Consider the following 14748-nt stretch of genomic DNA (forward strand, 5'->3'; position numbering starts at 1 on the left):
CTTACAGGATTTCCCCCAATGGCAATGCCCACTATTGAACAATCTGCATGACCCTGCGGGAGACTTCCCACTTCCCCTTCTTTGACCTCTCCCCCTTTGGCCACCCCGAAAGGGCGGAGTGCTGTGCTCAGCGTGAAGCGTTGTGTTGCTCCTTTCAGGTGCCGCTACCTGCGTTTCCTGCCCCTTGCTGTTTGTCGCCACGCCTTGCAGCGCCCTGGACCCCATATGGTCCATCCACAGTTGCACTTCCTTATGATCCCAGCGCATGTTAGGCGATTTGGACATTTTCTTCCTGAACTCCCTGTCATAATTCAGCCAACCTATGCCCCCCCACTTCTTCGCCTCGTTATGGATTAATCTACCGTACTGGACCGTCACCCAGCACTGTAGGAATAGGCAAGCTGCGCAGTCACAACTTTTCACTCAATGGCCCAGCACTGAGTCCCATGGACTGCTGAAGTTCACCTCTGTCGCAGCAGCTGTAGATATTTCCTTTGTGTGGCCGGCCGCAGTTTCCGGGTTCATTTCGGGGGGTGAGGTCCTCAAAAACGGAATGGAGCACCACAATCCATCTCACTCCATGCCCCAGTAGGCCACGTGCCGATCACCTGTTAATCAGTTTATATTCCAACACTGCCTGCTGCTTGTCAAATTTCTGCTTAGCAGCAATTCGCTTTGAATAGTAATGAACATGTAATTCACTACATTAAAATAAAAACCCTTGTTAATTACATTTCTGTCTCATGTATATCATTTTTGGCCACACACACCTAACCCCATTCCCATTAGCATCTACATTTGTGCATTCATCCTATGAGTGTGCATAATCATATCCAAGGAGTAGCAAACATTAGCAGAACAGACCCACTATTAGTTTATATCTGAAATGCTTGAACATTTTACATATTTCATTTTGCAACTAATATTTTAGAAGATTGTAAAGCAGGGATTTGCTTTTTCTATTTTGCATTGGGGCAGTTCTACTTACCCAGTTTTATACCAGTTTCCTGGGGTGAATGTTTCTTTAGTTTTCTCCTCATCGTCCCAGTATCCCAACATGTTGCAGTAGCCTCGGATCAGGATCTCTCCAGGGGCGTTCAAGGGTACGATACGACCCGTATTTGTGCACACAACCTTCGCCTGGAGAAAGAAAATGTCTGAGTCCAAGGCTAATGATTTGCACAGATCATTCCATCGCCGGCTGTATCAACCACCCCAATCCCACATAGTCAAAGTAAGGCCTGCTCAAAAGAGGTAACCCTAGACGAATGGCGTCAGGGTTCCTCGTACCCTGATCATCTTAGTAGATTACAGTAAGTTTTCTGACTCTCTGATAACTGCAGGGGATCACTGTCAGGCTTTCTGGATCACTAATGACAACAAGAACTTCCTCCGTGGTCGCCCTCACAGGCAAAACGTTCGCATTGAAAGAAGTTGCAACATACACTATTCCATAAGAACACTTTATTGAAGAAGAGACAGACCAACTGAGGGAGTGACAGAAGCAGCATCTGCATAACACCAAGCTTCTTCACTTTTAAGCGCACACACAATCCATTCTCACTCCACCCATGCACTCTACGTTCACACATTCCACACGCACACATCACCGTGTAGCCTAAACCTAGACGATCCCACTACAGAAGCTTTAATTAGGAATGACATCAAAAAAAACCTGCTCCTCGGTGGTGGGGAGAAGCCAGAGGTAATCTTTTCATTATCATGTAGCATTTCAAGGGTCGAATAAGATAGCAAGGTTGTATAACCACTGACATCCTCAAAAAGGAAGGGGAAAACAGACGACCTCAATACAGCTTTCATCTCTCCTTAAAAACTGGGTACCCGAGAGCCAGCCCAGTAGACCAACAAAGAGATACCTTCACATGGGTGCAACCCTCTAGTAAATACATGGTTACTCCAATGAGTTTAGTGTAATCAGTGATGGTGAGGATTGCTGGCGGTAAGTCTCAAACTACAAGATCTGAGGGTCACTAGAAGTTGCCACTCTGATGTCAGTTCAATAAGCTTGAAAAAGTATAGTTTGAAACCGACCACAATTTGTGCAATCTGCTGCATGGTTGACACACCAGCAACAGGGACATCTTAAGGATTTTGGGGGCCCTGGGCCAAGCATATTTTGGGGCCCCTGTTCAGAACAGCTTTGAATTTAGGATCCAATTTCAGCTCTTTCATGCACTCCTTCACCTTGTCACTGACAGCGCACTGGCACTCTTACCCACGTTCTTAGTGTGTATACAATACATCTAGTAGTCCGGGATAGTGATGTGTGTTTTCAAAATTGTAACATAGCAGCAGCTCACTTACATTACTGTAAACAATCTCCGTGACACCCTCCCTCTCATTTCTTATATGTGAGGTCCTGTTTTGATCTAAAAGAAACTTTTTTATGGATGTTGCATGAATCAAACACATGATTATGCAAAGTGTCTGTAATACATTCTCACACATCACCCACATTAACAATAAACTAAAGGAAAATGATATTTAAAACAAGTTTAATAATTATTTTAAGGTCATCAGGACAAGACTCTGCAGAACGCAGCTGGCTCTATCAGGGAACCCCTTGAAATGCTGGGACCCAGGCCCATTGGCCACTTCACCCATGCTTTAAAACTTCTCTGAGCCAGGAAACAAGATTACCAATCTGCTTGTGAAAAGGCAGTGGCTGGTTAATTGTTCTGTTTAAGAAGGGTATAAGTGAAGGTACTCTGAAAGATATCACCCGATGGAGCTCCTTATTGTGGGTATAGGTGTCCTGGACAGGCCACATACTCCGAGGGAACATACTAGTTCATTAGACTTAGGATGCCTGACAGGGTGAGGGAGAGGTGTGGCGCAGCGGCCAGGGTGGCTGACTCCGGAGTGTGGGACTCAGGGTTCGATCCCCAGCGCCAGAGGCAGATCAGCTCAGCATCGTGTCACTCTGGGCAATAGCTCACTTAATCTCCCCGACTGTCCCCGGCGCCTTGAGACCTTTACGGGTCATTAGTTTGTGCTTTACAAATACAAGGTTACCTCACGCCAAGGGGACAGGGAGCAACTGGAGGGTGATAATGTGAGAGGAGCAAGACAGGCTAGATTTAAGAGCGATGAGTGGGAGATCCCTAAACTCTTGCCTTGTTTCATAGGATTTTCCCATTCCTCTTCAGTGCTGTTAGACTGGCAAGATAAGTGCATCCATGCAGGACAAGAAGGTCTACATGGATTCCAGTTAGAGTGAGGTGAACTGTTTAAAGCACCACTACAAACTACACAGCCTCTTGGTGCTGGTCTGATTCTATTCTATTCCCTTCCAAGCCAAGGTTATTAGGAGAAATAATGATGCATTAACAGCTTACTATGAAAGGGTGGGGCAGAGGCGTTTACTAAAGAGCAGTTCAAGGGACATTACATAAAGTAGGTCATGACGAGCATTGTTTTATGATATGGTCCCTGTGGCTGCTCGACGCACAGGGAATGGGATATAGAAGGTTACAATCTGATTAAGGTGGCTGGGAATACTAAAAACAGGGATGTGCATACCAAATATACACATTGCAGAGTCATCATATGTATCGGTGAAGACAGATATCTGGGGGAATTTGGCACAAGTCCATAGCCATGAATTGTACAATAGGGTTGATCTAGCAAAGGCCAACATTATTCCCCAACTCATGATAGTTGCTACGTCTCCCACCAATCCGGATATTAACATTACATATCACGCAAAAATGTAGAGTAATGGAAACCACCAACGGAGCAGAAATGTGCCTTGTTGAGGATCTAATCTTATCTAGACGATTTGTATAGCGCATGGCTATCGCGGCTTCCTAGGTTTTGCAAATGTGAGAGTCAGGGTGGGTCACCCTCTGTGTTGGAGGGGGACATCACCCACAAATCTGAAGCCCTTAGTGTCTTGGGCATAGTTAGGTGTATTCCTCCCGTTCTATGTTGTCATTGTATGTAAGTGGTAAATGGATTACATGTTGAAAGAAATTTGGCCACCCAGTCCCTGATGATGGCTGTGAAATGTTCCATGGCATAGGGGTTCTATACCTTTCCCCACCACATATTTAGCAAGGGTGCCTGAGGTTGCTTTCACATCTGTGCTATGCACAGTTGTGCTGCTAGGAGTAGGTGAAAAAAAAGTCGCCCTTGCGAAGCCGACTTGGGCAAGAGCCTATCTGCTACTGGATCGCTGTGCTGGCACTTTTTTAGCAGGATTGCAGTTTGTCTCCTTTCCGATTGAGTTGATGGAGGCTATTTAACCAATACTCAAACAACCAAGCAGGTCTCGCTGCCAGTGCTGCCGCTCTTCTCCCATCCGATTTAATCAAAGTAGCTTATTTAAATACAACCCAAACAATCAAGCAATTATATATTTATTTGCATTTTTGGGTTAATGCAAATCTCCTATAACCATTATGGTCCTGATGATGGTCTGATGCACTGCTGACATTTGAGACTGAAACGTTGACAGCGTTTTCACTTCTTACATGTAAATTCTTGGATTATAGCCCCTCAATCAATTTTTATCTACTTTATGTATACTTGATTGATGTATGAAGGTTTTGCTTTTAATGTATCCTATGCTTTCCGTTACTTGCAGCATAAAGAATATTTTATTTTCATAAATTTGATATTGGTATGCCTGTTCCCTTTTCTGATTGATTCATATTATTACTAGGGCTCCCGGTTTTATGGTATTTTAGTTATTTTACATTTCCGTCTGTATTTATCCATTTTTATGTTGTGTTTTCTTTAACAATGAAGCTGCAATGGGTATTTTTCCACATTTATTTAACTAATAAATGCACACTTACATTTGAATATCCAAAGGATTTCAGCAGTATACAGTTCAATAGCTTTTTCTGAAAACACTTTCATTGTAGAATAGCATAAATAACTGTAGATCTGCACTTAAGTAAGCTTAATTAGGAAATATATTGTCTTTTTTCATCTCCTCTACCTCTCAATCTCTACACCTAGTAACCTGGCACTCATAGCTGACAGTAGAAAACAAGCATTTACAATGCAATGGGGTTCGCCTTTGGAAAAGTTAGAGCTATTGGCATTGTAAATGACAAAATTTGTATTTATGTGTTGGTTTTGAAAACAGATAAATAAATGGCATTGTCATTTACATTGCCAATAGCCTCTGCAGTCACTCTGCAGTCCATAGCACTCCATAGCACTCCCTAGTCACTCTGCACTCCCTAGCACTCCCTAGTCACTCTGCACTCCCTAGCCCTCCCTAGTCACTCTGCACTCCCTAGCACTCTGCACTCCCTAGCACTCTGCACTCCCTAGCACTCCCTAGTCAATCTGCACTCCCTAGCACTCCCTAGTCACTCTGCACTCCCTAGTCACTCTGCACTCCCTCGCACTCCCTTGCACTCTGCACTCTGCACTCCCTTGCACTCTGCACTCCCTTGCACTCTGCACTCCCTAGCACTCCCTAGTCACTCTGCACTCCCTAGTCACTCTGCACTCCCTAGCACTCCCTAGTCACTCTGCACTCCCTAGCACTCCCTAGCATTCTGCAGTCACTCTGCACTCCCTAGCACTCTGCAGTCACTCTCCACTCCCTAGCACTCCCTAGCACTCTGTAGTCACTCTGCACTCCCTAGCACTCTGCAGTCACTCTCCACTCCCTAGCACTCCCTAGTCACTCGCCACTCCCTAGCACTCCCTAGTCACTCTGCACTCCCTAGTCACTCTGCACTCCCTAGCACTCCCTAGTCACTCTGCACTCCCTAGTCACTCTGCACTCCCTAGCACTCCCTAGTCACTCGCCACTCCCTAGCACTCCCTAGTCACTCTGCACTCCCTAGTCACTCTGCACTCCCTAGCACTCCCTAGTCACTCTGCACTCCCTAGTCACTCTGCACTCCCTCGCACTCCCTTGCACTCTGCACTCTGCACTCCCTAGTCACTCTGCACTCCCTTACACTCTGCACTCCCTAGCACTCCCTAGTCACTCTGCACTCCCTAGTCACTCTGCACTCCCTAGCACTCCCTAGTCACTCTGCACTCCCTAGCACTCCCTAGCATTCTGCAGTCACTCTGCACTCCCTAGCACTCTGCAGTCACTCTCCACTCCCTAGCACTCCCTAGCACTCTGTAGTCACTCTGCACTCCCTAGCACTCTGCAGTCACTCTCCACTCCCTAGCACTCCCTAGTCACTCGCCACTCCCTAGCACTCCCTAGTCACTCTGCACTCCCTAGTCACTCTGCACTCCCTAGCACTCCCTAGCATTCTGCATCTCTGCACTCCCTAGCACTCCCTAGCACTCCCTAGTCACTCTGCACTCCCTAGCACTCCCTAGTCACTCTGCACTCCCTAGTCACTCTGCACTCCCTAGTCACTCTGCACTCCCTAGCACTCTGCAGTCACTCTACACTCTCTAGCACTCCCTAGTCACTCTGCACTCCCTAGCACTCTGCAGTCACTCTGCACTCCCTAGCACTCCCAAGCACTCTGCAGTCACTCTGCACTCCCTAGCACTCTGCAGTCACTCTGCACTCCCTAGCACTCTGCAGTCACTCTGCACTCCTTAGCACTCCCTAGCACACCCTAGCACTCTGCACTCCCTAGTCACTCTGCACTCCCTAGCTCTCTCTAGCACTCTGCAGTCACTCTGCACTCCCTAGCACTCCCTACCACTCCCTAGTCACTCTGCACTCCCTAGCACTGCCTAGTCACTCTGCACACCCTAGCACTCCCTAGCACTCCCTAGTCACTCTGCACTCTGCACTCACTACTCTGCGGGTGACAGTGCTCGCCATGTCGGCCGCGTCAAAGGGGTGATTGTGGTCGCCATGCAACTCATGTCACAGCGGCGGGTGACAGTGCTCGCCATGTCGGCTGTGTCAAAGGGGTGACAATGGTCGCCATGCTGGCCGTTGCACAGGTGGGGACAGTGGTCGCCATGCCGGCCGTTGCACAGCTGGTGACAGTGGTCGCCATGCTGGCCGTTGCACAGCCGGTGACAGTGGTCGCCATGTTGGCCGTTGCACGGCTAGTGACAGTGGTTGCCAAGCCGGCTGTGTCACAGGGGTGACAGTGGTCGCCATGACGGCTGTGTCACAGCTGATGACAGTGGTTTGAATGCCGGTTGTGTCGCGGCGGGTGGCAGTGCACCCCATGCCGGCCGTGTCACGGGGTAACAGTGGTCTGTGACAGTGGGCGCCATGCCTCCCGTGTCACAGCAGCAGGTGACAGAGCTCGCTATGTCGGCCGTGTCAAAGGGGTGACAGTGGTCGCCATGCTGGCCGTTGCACAGCTGGTGACAGTGGTCGCCATGCTGGCCGTTGCACAGCTGGTGACAGTGGTCGCCATGCTGGACGTTGCACAGCTGGTGACAGTGGTCGCCGTGCGGCTGTGTCACAGCGGCGGGTGACAGTGCTCACCATGTCGGCCGTGTCACAGCTGGTGACAGTGGTCGCCATACTGTCCGTGTCACAGCGGGTGACAGTGGTTGCCATGCCGACCGTTGCACAGCTGGTGACAATGGTCGCCATGCTGGCCGTGTCACAGCGGATGACAGTGGTCGCCATGCTGGCCGTTGCACAGCTGGTTTCAGTGGTTGCTATGCTGGCCGTTGCACAGCGGGTGACAGTGGTCGCCGTGCTGGCCGTTGCACAGCGGGTGACAGTGGTCGCCATGCCGTCCGTGTCACAGGGGTGACAGTGGTCGCCATGATGGCCGTCTCACAGCTGAGGACAGTGGTTGCAATGCCGGCTGTGTCACGGGGTGACAGTGGTCCGTGACAGTGGGCGCCATGCCTCCCGTGTCACAGCTGGTGACAGTGGGCGCCATGCCTCCCGTGTCACAGCTGGTGACAGTGGGCGCCATGCCAACCGTGTCACACCTTGCGTACCCCGTTCTTCTGTTTCTGGATGTGTACTGTTTTTGGCCGAGATTGTAAACAGATCCGACACTCGCTATAGAAAGCTCTTTAGCGGATCAGCCTGTGTAATGAATTACCGCCAAAAAGCAGGTTTTGTGACATTAAAACAACAAAAAACGGAGCAGGATTTTCAAGGAATTCAGGCCCTAGACAAGGAGAAGAAGAGATAAGCTGTGCAAACAGGCAGGCATGTCTTGTAAGACGCAGGCCCCTTTAAAGTGCCCAAGAGCAAACATGCTGGGGGTATTGTGAAGACACAAAGCACACAGGAAGGCCGGCTCCTGCCTGAGCCCGGCTGCCATTAGTCATCACAGGGGCCAGTGCTCGGAGCTCGGGGCCCCCCCCTGACAATGACTTCTGCAGCTGAGGTCAGCCCCCGGCCCCCTGTTTGTTCACCAGGGCAGGCCGAGCCGCAGGGAGGCTCATTTAACGCGTCCCCCCAGGGTGGGACACAAAGGCCCGAGATTGGAGGGGAGGGTGTGTGTGCAGGGTGTGGGGGGCGGTGTGGGGTGGGGGGGCACTCACCTGGTTCTGCTGCTCTCTGACAATGTACTGGGGTCACCGTCTCAAAAGACGGGGTGAGGGCGGCGGCCCTGCCTGGGTGGCATACTTACAGTTCCCCTCTAGCGCTTGTTAACACAGTATGTTTTTCCCAGGCACTATAAATAGCTGATAATGTTTCTCTCCTTTTTAATGACACTCTGGTTGCAAAAGCTTAATAAATGGAAACCTGGGGCGAGAAACACGGCCCTTTTATCAGTTATTTATAGTGCCTGGAAAAAATACTGAGGTTGCAAGCGCTATAGTAACACAATTTATGTTTATAATACTTAGTATACATTTTTTTTTATTACAATCTTTATTGTCTGTATTAGTTGTAATCCTGGCTCACATCTATTGGCCTGACTGGGCAGAAGCATCAGAACACACGGTTTGTGAGGGGAAAGCTCAGGAGTGGATGGGCACGTGGGATCTCGGAGGGCGGGGGGGGCAAAGGATTCCGCTGGTAATCAAAGCCCTAGGGTTTCAATAGAAGCCGCTCCAGTCCAGTCCATATGACGAGAGATGGAGGCCTAGGGAGGAGAGAGGGGCAGATAAACAAAGAGGCCAAACAGTGAATGTGCATAAGATTGACGGGCACATGGACAGCGGGAGGGGGGACGGGCACAAGGACAGCGGGAGGGGGGGCGGGAACAAGCTCACGGACAGCGGGAGGGGGTGGGAGCGGACAGCGGGACATCGCGCAACCCACCCCTGCAAAGGACACTTCCGAAATGGCGAAAACAAAGCTTAAAAAAAAAAACACGCCCACAGCCGCATGACGTGGGCAAAATGCAAAAAACTGTCGGGAACGCCCACGAATCTGGTCCGGCCATGACGGACAGATCACTGTTCCAATGGCTAGCCTCCATTTATGGAGCTAGCCAATGGAACAGAGAGGCGGCACAAACATCCATACTGTAACTCATAAGATTTTGCCTGCGCGAAAGTCTGCTGCGCAGCTTTCGGCGAGGCGAAACCTAAAAATCAACCAGTGTAGGCTATTTTCTGTCAATTTCTGTAGATGAAAATAAATACAGACAGGAAAATTAATAGTTTTCTGTCTGTATTTGCCCTAAAAAATCAGAAAAACGGATGACTGGGAGCCCTAATTATTATCTTATTATTAACTTGCACTTTAAGATGTATTCTGCTTATCACCATATTGGGATATACAATGTATTTCTCTTTAGATATTAACCTTTTGTTTGAATGAATCCCTTAGTTTTTTAAATCTAGTTGATACCCAAGCTTGCAAGGAGTGACTGGGTTGCCCTTTGGTCTGTTGTCCAAGTAAAAATACCATGCAACATTTCAGACTGATATCGAAGGCTGCCTTTGGAGATTAAGTGCATAATATTAACGAAAAGAAAGAAGTTGCTATACTAGCTACACGCCCTAGTGTGTAGCAAAACTCGCAGTTAAATGCATTTACCAGGTGTGTCCACTTACGCATATCTTGGACGGATGTTAAGGAAACATGATGGGCAGTAATCAGCATCAAAAAAATTCCAGAACGTTACTTTATTTGTTAATGTCCATTTGGATTTTGTTACTTATTTTTACATTATTCACCAGACAGCCTATTCAAAATATGTTTGGCTCCGTGGTTAATTAATATAGTAACCCAAAATGAATCCATATGCGGTCCACAAGCCATGCCACTGGCCTTTGTGAATTTACGTGTAATAATCTTTTATCCATGTGATGTCTGGCATTAACACAATGACAAGGTTTCAGAAGTACTAAGTATATTTGAGAAATAAGGGATAACATTAAGGGCAAAGGCGTATTGATTTGGGCAAGATAAAAGATAGTATTTAGGGCACACAATTACTGGACGAGGCATAAAACAAAAAGAAGATATGGTGAACACTTTATATAAAGTTCAGACACCTGTCAATAAAGAGGCATTGTGTTTCTTTTTAAGAATGGCTGAATTTTAAGAAAATTTGTGGACCGTGTCAGTGAAGGCTCATGCCATGAGGGTTCAACTAAAGAAAGGGTAGGAGTTTGAGTGGAAAGATGAATGTGAGAAAAGTTTCCAAAGGATCAAGGAGGTACTGGAAGAGTGCACCCTCTTTAAAAGCATTTGTGCATGGACAGAAATGTATTGTTACTATAGCTGTCAGTGCTAAAGATTTAGTGGCAGTGTTGTCTCAACTTCAAGTCAACGATATGAAAGAATTTAACGCTCCTTCTCAGGAATGGCACCCAGGACCTGGAATGCACTCCCCCCTGAAACCAGGCTTATCTCCTCCACTGCCTTCTTCAAGAAAGAGGTGAAAGCCATCCTTATGGCCAAGTTCACCTGAACTTTATTGCTGTTGGATCAGAGACTTTACACCGCTTGTGTAACACTGGCTACCTCATTGTCTAACGTCTAATGATATCATTTTCTGTCTTGATTGCGAGCCTCCTATACTACTCACCCACTACCTATTACCATATTGTACACGTTAGTTTGTTGAAACTGGATGTCCCTACCCATGGTCTCTCAGTAACTATTAGAAAGTGGTATAAGCCAACCTTATAGCCTAGCTCGCCTGATCTCTTTTATAGTTGGACCAAAGACTCTGTACTGTCTTATATTAACGTTTATTTGACTGTTTATTGTTACTTTATCAGCACATGAAAGCTATGTTGAATATTATACTGTACCTAATATTAAGCTTAGTCACCCTCCGGTTCACCCCCTGCCTCTGTGAAGCGCTCTGATATCTGCAAAGATCTTGTTCGCGCTATATAAAACTCTGAATAAATAAATAAATAAATAATTTACCATAGCATTTGCCTCCAGAGCACTAAAAGGGCATGAATGCAATTATTCCGTCATAGAGAGGGAGGCTTGGCAGTATACTGGGCCATTTACGAATTTAGAAACATTTTATGTGCTCATGGGTCATCAACCCCTTCGCAATTGTTTTTATTTTTTAAAGAAATGCGTAGATGTGATTTCGACTAGAAAACATAAATAGGTTTTCAGCTGCCAAAAGTATACGTTTAACGTTCATTATCTTCCAGGGGTGGAAAATACGACAGCTGGTACTATGTGAAGATACCAAAGAACTGAATAAAGACGAAGCTGGTGAAAGAGGACCTGTCAGAAAAGAATGCTTGGCTCTTCCGTGATTCAAGACTGATTCCTACAACAGGTCTGAGAAAATCTTTATTTGAGCGTATGCGCATCCTCAGGCACAAGCTCCTTGTGCACCAGTCAGTGGTCACAAATCCATCCAAACTTGTGATCAATTATATATGACACAACAGTCCCCATCCGACATTCTTGCTGTGGTTGGTTGCATTGTAGTGTACATGTCTGCGCTTTTATTGCAGAGACAGCATACATTTGTGCCAGTCTTGTTTCCTATGAAGAAATGTTATCACTATAAGTCTCCTGACCACCAGCAAGAGTAATGCGACCGGGCATCACGCCTATTTCAAGATTTTTGCCACAAATCCCAATAAGAGAGTCTACAGTGAGAGGTCTATAGTGTCATCCAGAGTTTTAAATACAGTGTCAATGACTTCCTGCCAAAAGGTGTTAATGTCTGGGCAGAGCCACGGAAAAGTATGTGTGCAGGTACCAACACCGTTGACATGCAGGGCTTTTCGTGTCGTCAAACCTACGCATTCGTACCAGAGGGAAGTACAAGCAGTTTGCAGTGCAACAATACTGTGCCAATTTGCATATAACAGTACTGCCATATACCAATGTCTATTTCCATCTCCAAATCTTTCTCCCAAGGTCTTTGTGCATGATGTGTTTGTCTTCCAAACATTTAGGAATGCAGTGTATAATTTGTAAAACCCATCTCCTGCAGTCAGGGGAAGAACTCAGTTGAGTGAGTGATAAATAATTGGATGGCTCCACTGGGAAAGCTTGAAAGGCCATTTACAGAGCCTGTATCAGTCTCTAGTGTATGAAAATATTTAGTGTTGTGCTTCTGTTGGTAAGGATTCAGAGTCAGGAATTTCCCTTCTACTTACAAATGACCTAACAATGTTATACCTCTACCCCTTACTGCATTAACTTCTCCCTTTTCCATGGTAGGGGGGCAGAGGGACCTTGGAATATTTCAAAGTGGGATGGCTGAAAAATAGAACTGCACATTACCCGCTTTCTCGCTCATTTCTTTCCAAGTCCAGGTGGTACACCGGACCGTTTGTGACTTGAGAGCAGGCTGAGAAGTACACTTGAACGAGAACCACCCCAAACTGTTTGTGAAGTTTGAGACAGTGGATCCACATCCCCGGTCTAGAAAATGTACAAAAAGTAGGATTTAAACCATTCAACTTTGTCCCAGTTACAAGTTATTCACCAAACAAGGGGGTGCTCTGAAGAGTCCAGGAAGGACTGCAGTATTACCAGGGCTGATGTCTGCCTGACAGCCAGTCTTCTGAAGTCTGCTCTGCTCTCACTTTCTGGTGAAGATGTGGAGGGTCTGTCTAGCGCCTTGAGGCCTGTTGAGAGCCAGAACAAGACTCTCAGGATCCGCAAAAGGAGAGACTGAGAAGGAAGAGAAGCTCAGTGTGTCCCTAATTTGGGGAATAGCTGTAGAAAGTGGACTGTGTGAAAGTTCCCCATGGGAAACCTTTGCAGCAAGTGGGAGTTCTGGACTCCATACGTGGCTTCAGTTCATCAAAAACGACACCAAAGGATGTGTGTGTGCCGTTGCAGCCACCGTGGAAGACAATTCAGGACTGCCACTTTCGACAGCATGTGGCTGCTTAGGGGAGATCCGATAGGCCTAAGTAGGCCTCAACTGCAAGGAGCACACACCTGCAGACACTTCTGCAGAGAGAGCACCTAACCTGCCGTGGAATTTGTCTGCACTGAACCAGAAAAGGGCCACAACTGCCTTGCCTTAGAATCCACGTACATCAGCATCACTACACAAAAGTCTACTGAGCTGCATTTGTGTGTTCCATCAAGAGGCCACGGCATGACTTTGTACTGCAACTGTAAAAGAGACAACGTGTGAGTACTGCAGATCCCTACTAATGACCTTAACAGATTATTGCAACTAGCTGATGCAAGCACTAGCACTTGAAACTAATTCTGAACACTAACCAATATAGGGATAAGATCAAAGTGACTGAATGAACATTTATCCTTTTAGGTTTAAATGGTCAGTCACTTTGATCTTATCCTAATAGGGCCTAATACACGCCTCTGCTAGAGACTGCTGGAGGATTGTAATGAATAGGATCACCCAAAGGGAAAGAGAGCTGAGGAGGGGGAGTGGCACCCACAGGAGGGGGAGAACCATGATCAGGAGGGAAACCAATATTTTCAATTGGATAATGTAGTATTCTGCTCTGCTGTGAGATTAAAAGTACCTTCTTTCACAAAAAGATGAGCACTGGGAGGGGCATTGAGTTATGGTGTCTGTTGGTTAATTGTTGAGCTCTGAGCTCTTCCCCCACACTCTACCTCCCTGGTGACACTGGCTGCTCTCTCTTGCTACCCTGAAAGGCAAGTGCACAAGAGGGTTGCATGTGGCCACGTTTGCAGAGCCACAGCAGGACAGGCTCCTGGACAATAGTGACAAATGACCCCAATCACATCTGCTGGGGCGCAAGTGACCCCTGTCTGCATTGTGGCCCCTAAACAGGGTCTGAGTATTGGCTGCAAGTGGCGCGAGATCTGCCAAAGCCATTTGTTCCAACTTTCTTGAATAGAATGATCTGATCAGCTTAAGCACCGCATTACCTGCACAGTGCAATGGCAGATAGAAGGTTGATTTGACACAATATCCCTAGAACAGTTAAGATCTCTGTGTTTAGAGAGATGATGGAAGGCTCCCAGAAACGACGATTGGTAGATCCTTGTTAGTTATGTTAAAGAGCAGTTCAAGAAACTTGGCAACAGGGAAGAAACTATGATAAACTCTGCAGAGGGTGTCTTGTTAAGAAACTTCAGTAGCAGCTTCCCTCCCCTCAGCGCCTTGAGCCCCTACGGGTAAGTAGCCGCTTTATAAGTATAATGATTGAAGGAGGAAGTGCTGGCCACTTAGCACAGATTTTCCGAAGACGCTGCCCACACCCCTAGAATATCTCCACATTTGTTTTCCAGTATTTCTCGAGGACATCTTCTCCCCTACTGCCCCTCCCGGATTTCAAGGGTATCCCTGTCACCGACTTCTAAAGTTGTGCCCTTGGGTAGGTTAACTCTAACAGAGACCCTGAGCTTGCAGTTGGCTCTACAGAAAGCTGTGGTGGAGGAAGAGAAGGACGAAGAGTTCAAGGGGGAGAAATTGAGATCAGCTCAAGAGGAAAGGAGGTGGGAGA

The 14748-nt window shown here is 47.1% G+C and overlaps 1 protein-coding gene across 1 annotated transcript in view; it reads right to left on the minus strand.

Annotated features, from left to right (window-relative positions):
* ACSF2 (acyl-CoA synthetase family member 2) overlaps window positions 1-14748 on the minus strand; it is a 795127-nt gene that overhangs the window by 67218 nt on the left and 713161 nt on the right. The window contains exon 12 of the mRNA XM_078654457.1: window positions 989-1140. Within this exon, the coding sequence (XP_078510583.1) occupies window positions 989-1140 (152 nt within the window). The remainder of the gene's footprint in view (window positions 1-988; window positions 1141-14748) is intronic.

Source organism: Lissotriton helveticus, chromosome 7 (assembly GCF_964261635.1).
Source record: "Lissotriton helveticus chromosome 7, aLisHel1.1, whole genome shotgun sequence".
NCBI lineage: Eukaryota > Metazoa > Chordata > Amphibia > Caudata > Salamandridae > Lissotriton > Lissotriton helveticus.